The 17,245-nt window shown below is 34.9% G+C and overlaps 1 protein-coding gene across 4 annotated transcripts in view; it reads left to right on the top strand.

The window, feature by feature from the left end:
- Positions 1-17,245, top strand: part of ROBO1 (roundabout guidance receptor 1) — a 401,827-nt gene that overhangs the window by 256,792 nt on the left and 127,790 nt on the right. For all 4 annotated transcript variants that reach the window (XM_042956244.1, XM_015540481.2, XM_042956243.1 and 1 more), the window contains exon 3: positions 1,343-1,500. In XM_042956244.1, the coding sequence (XP_042812178.1) occupies positions 1,343-1,500 (158 nt within the window). The remainder of the gene's footprint in view (positions 1-1,342; positions 1,501-17,245) is intronic.

Genomic DNA, 17,245 nt, shown 5'->3' with positions numbered 1-17,245 from the left:
GGTAACATTTTTAGACTTCGCACTGAAGCATGTATCTCCATGCCTGCTGTGTAAATGTGGAAAGAGAGGTTATGTTCAAGTAAACGATGGAGTTGTGTTTTAAGACTAACTCATGCCAAAGAATTCATGATTTCTTTGTGTTTACAAGATACAGAGGACAATTTTGCTGTGTGAACTGTTTTTGAAATACAGATTTGGTTTATTTTCCACATTTTATTTTAATGGTTACAAAGTGAACAATAGTGCCTGTTTTGTAGTATGTTAATATCACATTAGTATCCAGTGGAGACCGTAGTAATAAACTGTTTCTGCCTCTAAAATATAGTGTTAAAAATAAAATAAAATATAGGGTCAATAGCATAAATGAGGTTAATAATACCTCTCATCCTGAGCAAGTTTAAGGACTCAGTGAAATAATATTTACCAAAAAACAACTACAAACAAAAAATACAGAAGATACAAAGTGATGCAAGTTGGTAGTGGTGCTGTTATCATCACTGGGTTCTTCTAACACTTGGTTGGCTCAGTGATAACAGAAAAACACAGTATTTTGAACATAGTCATTTTGCAATTATATCTAAAGTTTTTATAATAAGCATATTTAAGTTGTAATGCTTATATACTTTTAAAAAAAATTTAATGTTTTTATTTATTTTTGAGACAGAGAGAGACAGAGCATGAGCAGGGGAGGGGCAGAGAGAGAGGGAGACACAGAATCCGAAGCAGGCTCCAGGCTCTGAGCCGTCAGCCCAGAGCCCGACGCGGGGCTTGAACTCTCGGACTGTGAGATCGTGACCTGAGCCGAAGTCGGATACTTAACCGACTGAGCCACCCAGGCGCCCCTGTAATGCTTATACACTTTTATATACTAATATGAAATATCTTTAAAATGACTCAATTGAATGTGTGTTTGGAAGTCTATTTATTTTGGTTTGTATGTGTATGTAATTCACTTAATAATACAAAGCATCATCCCAATGTGTCATGTAAGTGAAAGGAGGATTCAGTTATATTCATTAGTACATGGAAGAGAAAAATGTGAGCAGTAGGCAGAGAAGAAATGCATCTTAACGATAAGCCAAATGCTATTGTGAGGGCATGAAATAGCAAAATACACTTGTCCACTGGCCCATAGATAATATCACATTATCCCTGTTGTGTAGCTTAAGGCCAGATATCTTTATTAAGTTGCATATGTCTCTAAGTAAATATAGATTCTCCAAGATATATTGAGGTGGCTATTACTAATAGTTTATTATAATAAATGTCTCCTTGCTGAAGTTCGGAGATAAGGACTGTGTATGTCACCATTGGGTATAATGATTTAATCTTGTTCCTGCAGTACTCCGGGATGACTTCAGACAAAATCCTTCCGATGTCATGGTGGCAGTGGGGGAGCCTGCAGTGATGGAATGCCAGCCTCCACGAGGCCATCCTGAACCCACCATTTCATGGAAGAAAGATGGCTCTCCGCTGGATGATAAAGATGAACGAATAACTGTGAGTATTTCATTCAGCGGAGGGGGGCGTTCATCGATCTAACTGTTATATCTTCACCAAAGAAAAGAGAGAAAAGTGAAGTACTTTGTTTTGTTTTGTTTTAAAAAGGTTACATATCCCCCATTTGCACTTCTTTTAAAATAAACATATTTCAGTTTTCCCTGGGTGGACATGAAAATGAGTGAGGAAAATGCATGTTGCTTATTTTGGAGATTAGTAAAAGAAAATTATAATTTCTACTTTAATGTCTTAGAGTTAACACCTTCATGCATGATTTAAGTATTGTTATAATTCAGGACATATCACATTTCCATATGCTACAGTAAAAATTGTTAAAAATTCGATAATATGGTATGTTTCCAAAGGCGTCCTATGTCACTTCAGGACTTTTTTTTTTAATCTCTTTCTCCTTTTCAAATGGCTTTTGTGTTCTGTACAGTTTAATATTGTGTCTGAAAAATAAAACCTCATTCTGAATGATGGTTAAGTGATGGATTTATCTCATTCAAAATAAAATTGCGTGACTTGATTATTGGATTTCAAATTCCTGCTGTCATACACGTAGCGGAGTATGCCTTCTGGAGTAATGATACATTTTATTGACATCAGTGATTCTTTATGACCTCTTTCTATCTTGTAAAGTGTTTACTGAAACACCCAAATAACTGAACTGTAATTGATTCTATGATTGTACAGTATTGCCCTTTACAAGTTTCTTTGTTTTGCACATACACTGTATTATGAATTCATTGGCCAAGATTTAAAGATACCCAGGAATGGGGCATCTGGGTGGCTCATTCAGTTAGGCGTGTGACTTTGGCTCAGGTCATGAGATCATGGTTTGTGGGTTCGAGCCCCGCATTAGGCTCTGTGCTGACATCTTAGAACCTGGAGCCTGCTTCGGATTCTGTGTCCCAAGCTCTCCCTGCCTTCCCTGTTCTCTCTCCCTCTCTCTCTTTCAAAAATGAATAAACATTTAAAAATTAAAAAAAAATAAAGGTACCCAGGAGAACATGTGTATAAGGAAAAGTCACTGCTAAAGGTATAGAAAAACAAATTTGTAGCACAGACCCCATAGCCCTAATAAATGTTTGCACTATTTCTGAACAACCAGTTAGCAGATTAGCATGAGAATTAAATAGGGAAAAATAAAATCAAGAAGGTTATAGTAGACAAGGTTTTAGGGACCTTGAAGAAAATCAAGTATTTTTCTTGCAGTGATCTGAATTAGAATGAGTCTCCCAAAGGAGTTTTAGAATTCTAGTGATTGGGTTGAGAATAACCTAGCTGTACTTTTAAGAGGTGTTGAAAAGTCACATGGCAAAGTGAACTGTATGTGAAAATTGTTTTTGGGAAGTGAAGTCAAGAGCACAGGGGAGTAAAGACCATAGGAACAAATGCTTCTCTTACTGGTGACAACAGATTCCTTTTTAGATTTATGTACAATTAAGATAATAACTTTGCCTTAAAAACGTATTTTAAGTCACCTAATGACCATTATCTGTAATTTCCATTTCCCTGCCTGAATGATTCAAACACACTGAAACCATTATTACCCATTTCCTCCTTCATATCTTTCCTGATTCATTATCTATTTGTGTTTAATATGAATTAATGAAAAAATTCTCAGCATCAGAGATGCAGCATTAAGCAGAAATCGGAAAGTCCCCTGTCTGGAGTTTATATTCTGTGAGTGATTGTATAGATAAAACCTAAATAGATAGTATAATATATAATATGCTAGGCTATAATAAGTTCTATAAAAAATACTGAAGGGCTAGACAGATTAATTAAGATAGGGGTGGGATTTCAGTTTTAAATAGTGTGACCAGAAAATGCTTCTCATGAAGACCTGAAAAAATTGAGGGAGGGAACTCTACAAGTACCTGGAAAAGTAAGCAGACAAAACAATAGGTTTAAAGACCCTAACATGGGGCCTACCTAACACATTTTTTTTTTAAAGAGCAAAGTGGTCAGTGTGTGTTGAGTAGAGGGGAGGTTGATAGGAATTAATATTGGGGGAACAGTAGTAGCCAGACTGTGTAGGACCTTATAGATCTTGTAAATAATTTGGATTTCCCCTTGAGTGAAGTGAAAAACATCAGAGTTTTCTCAGAAGAATCCTCTGTTGTCTTGAGAACACACCGAAGGGACAGCAGTGATTACACAGAGAGACTATTTGGGAGCTTTTTCAATAATCTAGGCAAGATAGAAATGGTGGTTTGGATCATTCTGCTAGGAGGGAAAGTAGTGAGGAGTGGTTAAATTCTGGATCTGCCGTGAAGCTACAGCCAACAGAATTTGCTAAGAGATTGGATGTGGCTTGTAAGAAAAAGAGAAGAGGCCAGGCTTACCTTAATTGATTGGTCTGAGCGATTGAAAATATCGAGATGCCATTTATTGTACAAAGAGAAGATTTGGGGTTAGAAGTATCAGGAGCTCAGTTTGGGACATTGTAAGTTTGAAGTACTTGTTAGATATCCAAGTAGAAATGTCAAATAGGCAGTTGGAAACATGAGTCAGAAATTCAGAATTGAGGTTGAGGCTGGAGAAAAAAATTGAGTTGTGGCAGACATGACAAGTACTTATTACTCTGCAATCCTCCCCTGCTTCTGGGCAAATGAAAGACTCTGCTGCCCAGTTTCTTTGCTGTTGGGCAACCAATCTGACTAGTTCAGCTTTATGGGATGTGTATGGAAGTTAAATAAATTAAATACTGGCGAGTGAGCCTCTAGCTCTTTTTCGTCTTCGCCATGTAGCAACCAAGGAGGACATGTTCCAAGTAGTACAGCTACAACGTGGACACTCAAGGGCCCGGATCCCTGAGTTATGGGTACCCAAACCTTCCATCCCACACCTCTGTCTTTCCATGATAGACACATCAAATGAATGAGAAATCTTTGTTGTATTAAGTCATGGAGCATTTCTTACCATAGACTAATGTAGCTTATCCTGATGAATATGGGAATCATCCTTATGTACACATTATTTAAGACCAGGAGACTGAAATCACCAAGGTAGTGATTACATGTAGAAAGGAAAAGAGATTCAGTGTTTAGCCCTCAGGGAGAAGAGGCAGAAAGAGCAGTGGAGACTCAGAGGGAGCGGGTGAGAAAAGAGGAATGGCAGAGGACAGCCAAGCAAAGACAGGATGTTAGGGAGGTGACAAAGACTGAGTCAGTGGCAGCCCTTCCAACACATAATGTAAGAACTGAGAATTGATCATTCAGTTTAACCACTTGGTGGTCAGTCACTGATGACCTTCACAAGAGCAGTTTCAGTGGAGTTAAGGGGTTGAAAACTCAAAGAACTGGTTCAGAAGAGACTGGGAAGATTGAAATCAGACACAGTATAAGCAATTCTTTTTATGTTGTATCTAAGATAATGGATAAAAAAATGAAGGTGATTGTAGTCTCACATTTTGAAAAGTCAGACTTAAAGGTTTTTTGTATGTGTGCATATGTGTGTATCTGTGCATTTTTTGTGATATTAACAGTTTAAAACTGCTATGGTAAATTTGGTTTGTAATAATTCCTAGAACCTCCTGTTGTATCATATATGAAATGTGAAGAGATGTTATGGTTTATGCCAAAATGTTTAATTCATTATTGGATCTTCATTTACCCGTTGCTGTCCAAAGGGTGCTATCTACTGTAAATACAGGGCTTCTGTTCCCCTACTCGTCAGTAATGTAGAGTCTATAAGAAGTGCCTCCAATCAGGAATCAAACCATTTAAAGTTGCAATACCAATGCTATGATACAATGCCAACATGTTAATGTATAAATAATTTTAAAATCATTTAAATGCTGCCAAAATGATGATCCACGATAGCGTTCCATATGCTAGGAAGTTGTAACATCTGAAACTTTTCTATTTCCAAGACCATCTGTGTGTTTTGTATAAATTATGGCTGTGAAACTGATAAAACACGAGGTAAAAAGCACATTTATACATGCAGGGAGATGAATAGATTAAAATCAGCAGTTTGAGTTCAAAATTACTGTTCTTATTTAGATCCTAATTGTTTTTGTTTTTGTTTTTGTTTTCCTTTAGGCAAAACTCAAATTGAGTAATTAAAACAAAAATTTAAGACAGAAACAGAATGTCTGACGTTCTTTCCAATTCTTTTTCCCCCCCCAATTGAATGTAAAGTCTTAAGAGATATTGGTTATTAGATATTTTATGTGATTCTTCTCTCCTAAGCTTTGTTTTCAAATCATTGTTTTCATTTCTTTGCCAAATGTGTTGAGCACAGATGAACAGGAGATTAAAGCACATAATATCTTTATGAAAGGCAAGTAAAGATTGCGTGGTTATTGCTACAGTTTTGGTTCTAGGAATTTCTAGAGTCTTTAATGTGGTGGCTTTCTTTGTTGAAAATTTAAAGTACGACTCTCCCAGCTGTGAGAACAAAGACACACCCTACAAAAAAGGGCAAATATGTAATTGTAGCTGCACCTGTATTTTTGATGTTCTTAAGTCATTTCTTTTTACACTGACCTGGATTCTGAGCCAAATGATCTGTGATGATTATAAACCAGCAATGTATAAATACCATTTTCTTATTTTCCTAACTGACAGGAGAATCTTTTAGAACTCTTCTGGGACTTCTTTCTTAGAATAATTTGAAGGAGGACTTAGGTAATGTTTAGTCTTTCTTCCTTTTTTTTTTCCCCTAAACATGAGTATTTATATTTAGAATTAGAAATAGAAGTAGTTTAACTGGAAGACTGGATTAAATAGATTTACTTAATATGACTGAGAATTAGTCATAACCATTATTATTAATAAATGAAATTTTCTCACAGAGATGAATCAGAGGACCAAAATCTTTTTTTTTTTAATGTAGAACATTGGATATACTTTACAAAGAGTGATATATTTAGTTTATTTTATTGTATTTTGGAAATATTGTACTCAAATTCAATATTTTTTTGTAATGTGCAAAATTGATGATGTTAGTAATGGGGAATAAAAGTAATACCAAATATTTAAGAAAATAATTTTGTTTTTAATAAAAAAAACTAAAATTGTCCATGAATTAAAGAAAAAGTTAAATACAATTGAAAGTAGACATCACAAATATTTTTCTGGATTATAAAAGGGTTTATGTATAAAGATGGTCAGTTACAAGATTTTGTTAAATAAAAGCTGGCAAGTAAACCCAAAAGGCTCAAGAAAAATTTTAGTATGATGTTGGTTTTCTGAATGAATGTAGAGTCATTAGTAAAGAAAGAAGAGAAACTTACTGATGCCAAAACATTATAAAAGGGTATTAAGTTTATTAAAAATGTGCCACTTATTTTATATTTGTTGATCTGGGGGATTTTAATATTATTCCCTTCCCTTCCCTTCCCTTCCCTTCCCTTCCCTTCCCTTCCCTTCCCTTCCCTTCCCTTCCCTTTCCTTTCCTTTCCTTTCCTTTCCTTTCCTTTCCTTCTTCCTTTCATTTTTTAGAGAGAGAAAGAGCAAGAAGGGGAGAGGAGGGAGGGAGATAGAGAAAGGGAAAGAGAGAGAATCTTAAGCAGGCTTCACGCTCAGTGCAGAGCCCAACATAGGGCTCGATCCCATGACCCTGGGATCATGACCTGAGCCACAGTCAAGAGTCAGTCCCTCAACTGACTGAGCGAGCCAGGCACCCCAATATTGTTTTCTTAGTGCACAGTTTTGTTTTGTTTTATTTTGTTTTGTTTTCACCTGAAGCTAATGTAATATTATATGGCAGGGGTGCCTGGCTGGTTTAGTCAGTACAGCATGTGACTCTTGAGTCATGAGGTTGGGCCCCACATCAGGGATAGAGATTACTTAAAAAATAAAATATTAAAAAGCCATTGCATGGCAAAGTGCTTATTATAAATCAGCACAGTTTTGGGGTCACATACTGAAGATCAGTTTCCCTGCTATTAGGTCTCTATGAGATGCACATTCTCCTGATTATAGCAGTGGGAACTGCAGGCATAGCTACAAGGAGGTGGCCAATCTCTCAAAGAACATTGCTTATAAAATAAAACTTATTTAATTAGTTATTATAATCAAAACCCCAAGTGTATTCATAAACTTAAATATATTATGCAATAATACCCAGGTGGTAACTAATGAAACAATAGCAACTATATGGTTTGCCTCAGCATGTGATAAATTGTGAGGGCAAATTGATACCATTATTTTAATAAAAGAAAATGATAGTTGTATATATTTATATATGAGATCTGATGATTTATGACTGGGAATGAAACTTTTTGATATAGATTAGCAAACGAATATTTATAGGAACAATAGTAAGTTCTCAATTCCTAATTTCCATAAAATCCTACAGATTTTGCAACATATATAATGACTCTATTTGCTGTCAGAGTAAATTTCAATTTAGAATGACAGTAACCTTTAGCTCCTGGTAAAAAATACTGTCTTTAAGTTCGCAAGGGTCTGGAAAGGTTAGTTCACACAATGAAGGTTATGGTGGCCTTAAAACTAGGATTGGTACATTTAAGAATTAGTCCATATTAAAAAAAAAATTTAGTCCATATTATCTCCAGTAATGAAAACTATAACATAAAGATCTATACAAATTGAAAGGTGAGTAGTTTGATAAAGATGGCATGAAATTGTTCAAATTAGACCAAAGGTTATAGTTCAGATAAACAAAAAATATTTTATCTGGGTACTAGAAGCCCTACCTCAAAAGATATGAGGTGATTATCTAAAGAGGATGAAAGAAAGATTTATATTAAAAAGGATATTATGAATCAGTGGATTATTCAACTGAATATGTTTTATAATTAACTGTCCAAATTGTGGATTAGCTAGGTTCAAATATAATCAGCTATATACATGTCAGAAATTGTTGCTGACAAATTAAGCAATTAGGAGAAATTATATAATGAATGGCAAATTGAGTTAAGGAAAATATTGTTTATGTAGTGGCTTGAAAATTTTGTATAGATATAATAAAAATATAGTAAAAACTAACACTGTAATAGTACAGTGTAAATTGTGAGATCTATCTAGACTCAATTCTGAAATATCAGAGTTAGTTTCTTCATAATAACCTTTGGCTGTCATTTATCCTGAATGATTTCATTTTACTAGTTAAAAGAAAAGCTTAAAAGACATTCATCTCTTCATGTTTGAAATTCTTAGCTTTTGAACTAAAATTTACAGATGAATAAAACATGCTTCTTCCCTTCCCTTTGTATGCGGCATTGTGACAAACATCTTTTTAATGACTTGTATTATTCTATGAGATAAGCTGTGTCTTGAATTTTTAAATTTTCACCTACCTGTTCTATATGCTGTAGTAGCATGCTAGGGGTATCCTCTATGTCTTAAAAACTTTGGTTCTTTTTTCTACTTGATTGAAAAAATAATTCAGATGATGGAAATAGTTTTATTATAAAATACTGATTTCCATCAAAGCCACAGTCAAACTTGAAACCATTTTATTCCCATTTTCATCTACTTATCACATACCTATACTGATTTTTTCATTCTTCTTTGAAAAATGTAGAAAAAAATTACAGTATAAATACATTTTAACATGAGCAAGTGTATTAATATTTTTTTCTTAAGGTGACTTAGATGGGATGGCCAGCAATGCTGGTTTCCTGGGCACTATCCTGGTATTTGAGTTAAAAACCCCTAGTCCTGGGGAAACCAGGACAGTTGGTCAACTTAAACCTAGGCTGTTTAAAGGAATTGATTTATATATGAATAAAAAAATCACACACATACAAGGTAAGTAAAAAATAGTTAAAAATAAATGGAATCTTACCTATATCATTTCTTTCATAAACCAGTTAAGGATTTGAAAATTATGAATGAAGTTAGGAGCAAAAGTCAGTTATACATTGAAAAAATTGTTTAACACTTCCCATTCCCATGCTAGAGAGGTACAGTTGTAAGCATAAAGTATGTCATCAGTTCTTTTTCCCGTCCTTTTCTGCTTCCTGTGTGTCTTTCTAGGTTTCTTTGATTTCCCTCGTTGGTGTGATATTTTGGTGAAAAGCAGCTGACTCACATCCCATCCAAATCCCCAGTGTCCTCCAGATCCTTCATGAATTTGGCATTCAGCCTCTCCTTGCCAATTACTTCCTTTCCCCCCAATTCCCACATGTCTCCCTCCTAAGCCATCTGCTCCTCCTCCCTTCCTCCGATTAGTGCTTTCCTCTGGTCTTCCGATTTCTTTTATTGTTCAATGTCTGTTGCTTCCTTTTCCCCCTCTCCTCCCCTGGAGGAAATCAGCACACTTAATGCAGCTGATGTCATAGAGCCCCTTTTCCCTGAGAAGTTGAAGTTGTGTTCCTGCAACATAAATATGTAGTTCTGTTTTATGAAGGTCAGAGGAAACTGCGTAGTCACCCAGAATTTTTTTTCCTGTCCATCTTATGTAGCAAGTCATACATATTTCGTATTTTATATTCTTTAAACAAAAAAAGTTTTTTCGTGATTTAATTCTAAGTTAAATCAATATAAGTCTATAATATGAAGCATGGTACTGAAGAAATCGGTTAAAAAATAAGTTTATGGGGTGCCTGGGTGACTCAGTCGGTTAAATGTCGGACTTCGGCTCAGGACATGATCACTCAGTTCGTGAGTTCGAGCCCGTGTTGGGCTCTATGCTGACAGCTCAGAGCCTGGAGCCTGCTTCGGATTCTGTGTGTGTGTGTGTGTGTGTGTGTGTGTGTGTGTGTGTGTCTCTCTCTGCCCCTCCCTCCCTCCCTCCCTCCCTCCCTCCCTCCCTCTCTCTCTCTCTCTCTCTCTTTCAAAAATAAACACTAAAAAAAATTTAAGAATAATAAAAATAAGAAATTTATGTACTATGCTACTGTGTTAATTTTCACATTTAATAATTGAAACAAAGTGGATTAGTGGAATAAAACATAGTCTTAGGTATCATAAGACCATATAACTTCAGGTTTCAACACTTATTAAATGCATGATCTTATGGACATTTGATCTCTATAAATGTCATTGTTTCCACTGGTGAAATGAATTGTCTAATAATACCTATGTTGGTTCAGTGGTGTTACTGTAGGAATTCAGTGAGAAAATACATGTTAAATATCATTATAAATGGTCACCATTTACACTCTATATACACTCTATATACATGTATTAGTCATGGATGTTCTGGTTATTACTGTTGTTGGTATACTTGCCTGAACTCTGGGTATATTTAGTCATCAAAAACTGTAGAAAAGCAAAATCAGGAACTATTTGTGCCATAGCAATTTTAGCTTTTCTGAATAAACAAATATATACATATGAGAAAAGAGATCTGACATTTATGTCTCATCTAAATTTCTGTGTATATCCAAATCACGACTGTGGGAAAATTTCCATTTTCTACAGAATCACCAAGAGTATTCAGTTTAGGTGAATATTATGAGTAAAGTAGTTAGACTAATACTGATATTAAAAAACAATTTTGAGTCCTCTGTACATCTTTATCATGAAATGCAATGATCAACAGGGGATTCCACAAAAGAATTTAAGCCCTATTGCCCTAAGGCATTCACTATGTGTAACAAATTGACTTTTCTCCCATGCATCCAGTTATGTATAGTTCTTAGGGGAATTGAGAAATGCTGTGATTCAGATGAGGTACGCTGGTTGAGAACGGCTGGTTTATCTTCACATAGATTGTTCTGATCTTTCCAAAACTTGTAATTCTATTTAAATAATTTTACACCTACTCCTGTTTGGACACTGAAACTAGAAAAAAGAAAGCCAAGCATTTCAGACCCACTTGGGAGGTCTAAGTACTCTTATGAAAGAATTGTACTAAACTAAGATATTCTCAGTTCTAGCATTCAAATTAGTTTAGATGACAGTATAATTATAAACATAATTCTGGTAAGTGGTTGTTGCTCTAGTTTTTCATTATTTATGTGTTAGAGGTGCACTTACAAACTTGGATGCCAAGAGTTTGAAGGAACAGATTATGAGAGTCTTTGCATATGCTATTCCTACTGCTTGGAAATGTTCTGACCCCTATACCCTCTTTGTCTAACTCACTCATTGTTCAGGTTCCAATTTAAAGCAACTTCTACAGAGGAGTCTTCTGTAAAATCCCACTGTGCACATCCACACTAGATTTATCTCCCTGTTATCTGTGCCTTTCCATTTTATTAAGTATTTTTTTCTAATCTATTGGAAATCTTTGTTTATGAATTACTCCTCTAATATACATAACATACTTGAGTACCAGCTGTAATCCCTGGGTCTGTCTTCAGGTTGGCAGCTCCATATATATTTCTCTAGAAATTGTTAAGTGAATGAAATGTACATCAGAGTACTGTTTTCTAGCATACCTAGAACTGAAAAGTTGCTAATTTGAACATACTTGATTTTATTTTCCTATATTTTTTATATTGGTTTTCTTATTCCTCTATAAAACAGAAAGGATGTATCATCCACACCATTTTTTTCCGCTAAAGCATGGTTTCCAGTAGCTTGACAGTAAGTGAAGGAAGAGATACTCTACAAGTTAATTATGTGAGTAAAGATACCTCTATAAGTGTGACTTACAGATCCAGAATCTTCCAGATGGAGCTGACTTGAGAGACTGTAAGTAGGCAAAACCCTTTACTTTTAAGAAGAAAGGGGGAGCCAGGGGATTTGATTTGCCCCGAGTCACTTAATGAATCTGTGTTTTGAGTCAGAAGTAAGAGCCAGACCTTTCAAACCAGACTTTTTCCTGTTCTGATTTTTCCCAGGATAGACTAAACCTGATCAATTCTTCTAAATCAGCACTTAAATTTGACTAAGACAAATCCTAACAAAAAAAAAAAATCCATAGGTAAAGAAAGTATTTTGCTAGATTCATTTCATATAATTTTGCCACTTGTTTTGTGTCCCAAATTCAAAATTTCCTATCTTGATAAGTATAGAAAGTAGTATTCTCAATATATAGAGTTTAACAACATCCTCCTCTTATTTATCCACTGGGTACAAACATGGCCCGTGTCAGTTTGATTATAATTCTGCCCATGTTTTAGCTTTGTTAAGTATATTATTAAAAACATATTCAAGTTCATCTTAAGTTAGCTTTATCAAATGTGTATGAAGAATGTATCCAAGTTCATTAAGTTCATTAAGTGATTGATTCTCAGAGGTTGCCTCAGATCTCATTCAAAAAATAAAAAATGGCAACAATTTAAATAGTAAGTGAAGCCTAATGTATGGCCATCTTAGGAAGGTCTTTTAGTTCTGAAGCTCCTTTCTGAAGCTGTACTAACAACTAGACCTTGGTCAAAGTCCTTTAACTATTGACAGTATTAAGATAATAATATCTTCCCTGATTATTTATTAGGATTATTATGAGAATCAAACCAGAGTAATGAGAACGTTTTGTGAACTATCAATGACAGCCTTGTTGTAAGGTGTTATTTTAAGTACTTCTGTCTTGATTTTCAGTTAATTTTCATTCTGCATTGGTATTTATAACTTGGAGAGGTAAGAGACTTAACAATTTTTAAATTAGGAATGGAAAAGAATGCTTTTGAATTAGATATTTAATGGATAGAACCAAGAAAAACCAATAAAAAACGCTGGTTAAACTGTGGTATACCCTGTTTTGATCAGTTTTTAAGTGTATAGCAAATATATGAATCTCCTTCTCTTTGGCATCTACCTTTAAGGGGTCTACAATTTATAGTGTGCTTGCCCATTTTTGTCTGGATCCCTTGAGACACCTAGTTGTAATTCCTAATAAATTCTTCATACAGGGGTGCCTGTGTGGCTCAGTTGCTTAAGGATCCAACTTCAGCTCAGGTCATGATTTCAGGGCTTATGAGTTCAAGCCCCACATTGGGCTTTGTGCTGACAGCTCAGAGCCTGAAGCCTGTTTCCAATTCTGTATCTCCCTCTCTCTCTGCCCTTCTCCCACTTGTACTCTGTCTCTCTCTTTCAAAAATAAATAAACATTAAAAAAATTTCCTCATATGTATGTGTAAACTCATTCCAGTACTACAGAGAAGGTACAAGTAGGTTAAGATGCAGAGATAATGTAGCAGAGGCTAAAGATTGCCAGACAATGTGTTTCCTACTTCAACAAATAGTCTTTGGTTCAGGAAACAGGAAATAATATACTATAAAATTTTCAAGTTTCCTCTAAGTAATGTAATGAACGTCCCTATGAGTACAAATCCTAACATATGTGAAAAATCAGAATAGTCTTGAACAATTTTGTCATTGTACAACGTTAATGTTTTATCCTGTTTTTTGTTGCATGCTGTTTGTCAGAACTCCTTTAAACCTCCTGAGATGGTTCTGGCCTTCCGATTTTTTTTTTCCAAACAGACTTCCGAAAAAAGAGTTTAGAATATTCTTCCAAAATCTAATCCCACCCAAATGTTAGTTTTAGCCAAAGCAACATTAGAAGACATAGAGGAGTACCTAGCAGATCTGCCCAAGCCTCTTTCCATATGGAATTCTGCCAACTCCTGAAATTCACTGGGCTGAAACCTAATGTGGATGTATGCCGCTGATTAGCATCCATGATACTTCAGTCGGAGTAGACCTTCCAAAAAGAAGTGCCTCAGAAATTTCAATAATCGGCTAAAAAAAAGTTGTACCCCATAATTCAAAGTAATTATCAATACGGTATATTAACCAGAAGTATTATAACCCTACAAAATGAATACACATGGTCAGATGACAAAGCCTATAATAAGAATTTCCGATTAGTTTGGTATACTAATAGAGAAAGCAGACTTACAAACGTTGCTTCCCCCTCCCTCACCCTTTTGTTCCCCTTATAATATATGCTCACTCAAGCAGCTGTGTTTCTTCATTTTCTGAGACTTTGATATATTTGATCAGGCCATTATATTCCTCCAAATAGCCAAAGACTAGTGAAATTTTACTACTGTCTGGGAGCATTTTGTTTAATTATGAGTTAAAGTCATTAGCCAAATTAAAGGTATAATCTGTGGTTTCAAGGATGGTGCTCTAACCAGTTTATTTCATTTTTGATGTTCTGTTAAGCACAGATGAAATGCTTCTCTAAAAATACAGTTTTAAAATTTATCTTAAGGCATTGCTTACAGATCTTACCTGTAATTTGGAAAACATTTAAATCATAACAGAATACTTTCTGGTAAATTCTCTATTTAAAAAAAAAAGTTGACTTTTCTAATTGCTTGTAAATTTTGTGCTTGCTTACGATGACCAAGCCTTCACTTGTTTTCTGTTTACCATAGGCAGGATGAATTGTAATCTTAGAAACAAAGTAGTAGATTCAGAAGTGCACTTGATTGTACAAGACATTCTTTCCTTAAAACATGGTCCAAGATGCAGAAATCAAAGACATTATGTTAAGCCTTTAAGTTTTAAATTATTTTTAATCTGACCACTTTAAAGGGGGTTGGGATTTCTTTTTCATTATTTGTAATTGGCTAAGATTGACTTTATTTCTCAATCTTGTCCATATTATCACTTTTATTTAAAGACATTCTCTCAAAAAATAATCCCAGATTTTATGCTGAGGCCGATTTCTAAACTAATGCTGATTTTGCATTTCTTTTGTTTAAAGTATAGTTGCTTTAAAAGTACTAACATTTATTGGTAACATCTGACTACTTCAATTTTTATCTCCTTAAACTCAAAGAATTTGATAATATGATAAATAGTACACTTGTAAAATAATCTGGTGTGCATTAACAAAATTACTAACAGATGGCATAGGTTTTCTCTTCTTAAATCTTATAAATGTAGGTGATCACGAAGCTTTAAAGGCTGGTCACAGTAGACAGAGGCTCATATTTAAGTCACCTTTAAGAGCATCATCTTGTATGGGAAAATTTCAAGAGCAGTTGATCTCAATATGTATAAAACTGGTTGAAAATAATGGAAAATTGTCTCCTTGAGTGGATAATGTGTAATTTGCTCAGGAATCCATTATTTCATGTTTCTTTGTCTTCTAACATTCACAGTGTCACTCTTCTTTCACCAAGACATTATTACATCACTATACTGCCCCATGCATCATGCTTATAAAAGATCATGTCAGGTTTCCCCATCTTTATTAGGGAAGCTTATAAACATTCTGTTTAAATTATAAACATTCCATGATACGAAGTGCATGTTTATATGGAAAAAGAAGAGCCATTCCTCTGTATAGAAACTAATATAAAATATTTACCTAACTCCACTTTGCTTGCAAAGAACACATGCATATGTCAAGTGTAAACATGCACATTTTTCCACTGGCAGCTAGACGGATTAATGGCAATTAGGTTGGATATCCAGATCAGTCAGGCTTAAATATGGAGATGGGAAGGAGGTCTATCAAGCTAGCACTCTCAGGGAGGTCCACCAATAGCACCTATTTCTTTGCCACGCCCTTGAGTCTTGGGATATATACATCTGTAGGATATTGCTAATTTGTGGTTTGTGGTGTGGGATGCAAAGAAAATATGAGTTCCTGCTTTTGTTCAAAAGGAAGAACTCTATATAAGCTTTATCTTGGGTCTGCGGAGAATGAGCTCCAATGCACTTGCAAAACTGGAGCGTGTTTCTGATATTCTGAGTGCCTTGGGTCTCTCATCCCCAAATGGGAAAATATACTTCCCCTTGTAAGACTCTTGTAAAAACAAAAGATGATGGATGTGACAGTGTCATGTATGTAGCACATGTTGACATATTCTGATTTTCATTAAATACAACAATAATAATCCAGATTGCTGTTTAAATACATTGGTACACTTATGAAATGTACCATAGATTCCCTGATAACAGTTTTCAAGTGTTTTTGGAGAAAACCATCAAGGACATTTTACACTTAGGACTTAATTTTTTCAGGTGTTAGGTTTTTGTGGTTAAGTCCTTTCAAACTGTTGGATCATCAGAGAATTTAAATTTATTTATTACCTTGATATTAAGACATCAGAATTTGAATTTGTTCTCTGCAAGGCAGTGTAAAATGATGTGCTTCTAACATAAATTCTAAAATACCAAGCCTTTTTCTGAAGAAGTGATGAATGAAATCAAGGAATTCTATGTATCTGATTTCTTAGATCTTGAAAAATTTGGTATTTTGCCTTCTATGTAGATGTTGAGCTACCTGCTAAACATATGATAAGCTCTTTGCCATTATAGAATTTATATTCCATGTGGAAGAGAGGCAAGGAACATGGGATAAAGTTTGTTTGTTTGTTTGTTTGTTTAATTGACTTTATCTTGTTCCTTGATCTTCCCACTGACTGACATCCCTTCTATAAGCACCTTTCCCAACACTTAATCCTGGAATTTTCTACTTAGGTTTTTATGGATGCAACCTAGGATTTCCAAAAATCTGAATTTCAACTCAAAGTTCAAACAAGACTTGTAGACTTAGGGTCAGGGGCACTTCAAAACACTGAGATTGCTAACACTGTTAATACTTTCTGCCCTAGATTTTCTGTTCGGTAAGCTTTTGTCTTGGACAGGGAACTGAACCTTTAATATCTGAGAAAGATTGTCCTAAACAGTCCCAGTGATTTTTGAAATACTTTTCAGATACACCATTTCCTCTTTAATTTCTTTTTCACAGATAACTATAGAAATATAAGGGGTCAGGATACATTTGTTTTTATTTCTTTTGTTGTCCATGAGTGAATCATTAGTTCTCAGGAAATAGTGAGAAATGTGTGTGGGTAGTTCTGAAGCTGAATGTAGACCATCAAAGAAAGTTCCTTTAAAGCTCTAGCCTCAAACCATTTTTCCTCAGGATTTTATCGTCTTCCTCACATGTGTAAATT

Source organism: Panthera tigris, chromosome C2 (assembly GCF_018350195.1).
Source record: "Panthera tigris isolate Pti1 chromosome C2, P.tigris_Pti1_mat1.1, whole genome shotgun sequence".
NCBI lineage: Eukaryota > Metazoa > Chordata > Mammalia > Carnivora > Felidae > Panthera > Panthera tigris.
The sequence above is the reverse complement of the archived record's forward strand: the minus strand, read 5'-3'. Positions and strand labels throughout refer to the sequence as shown.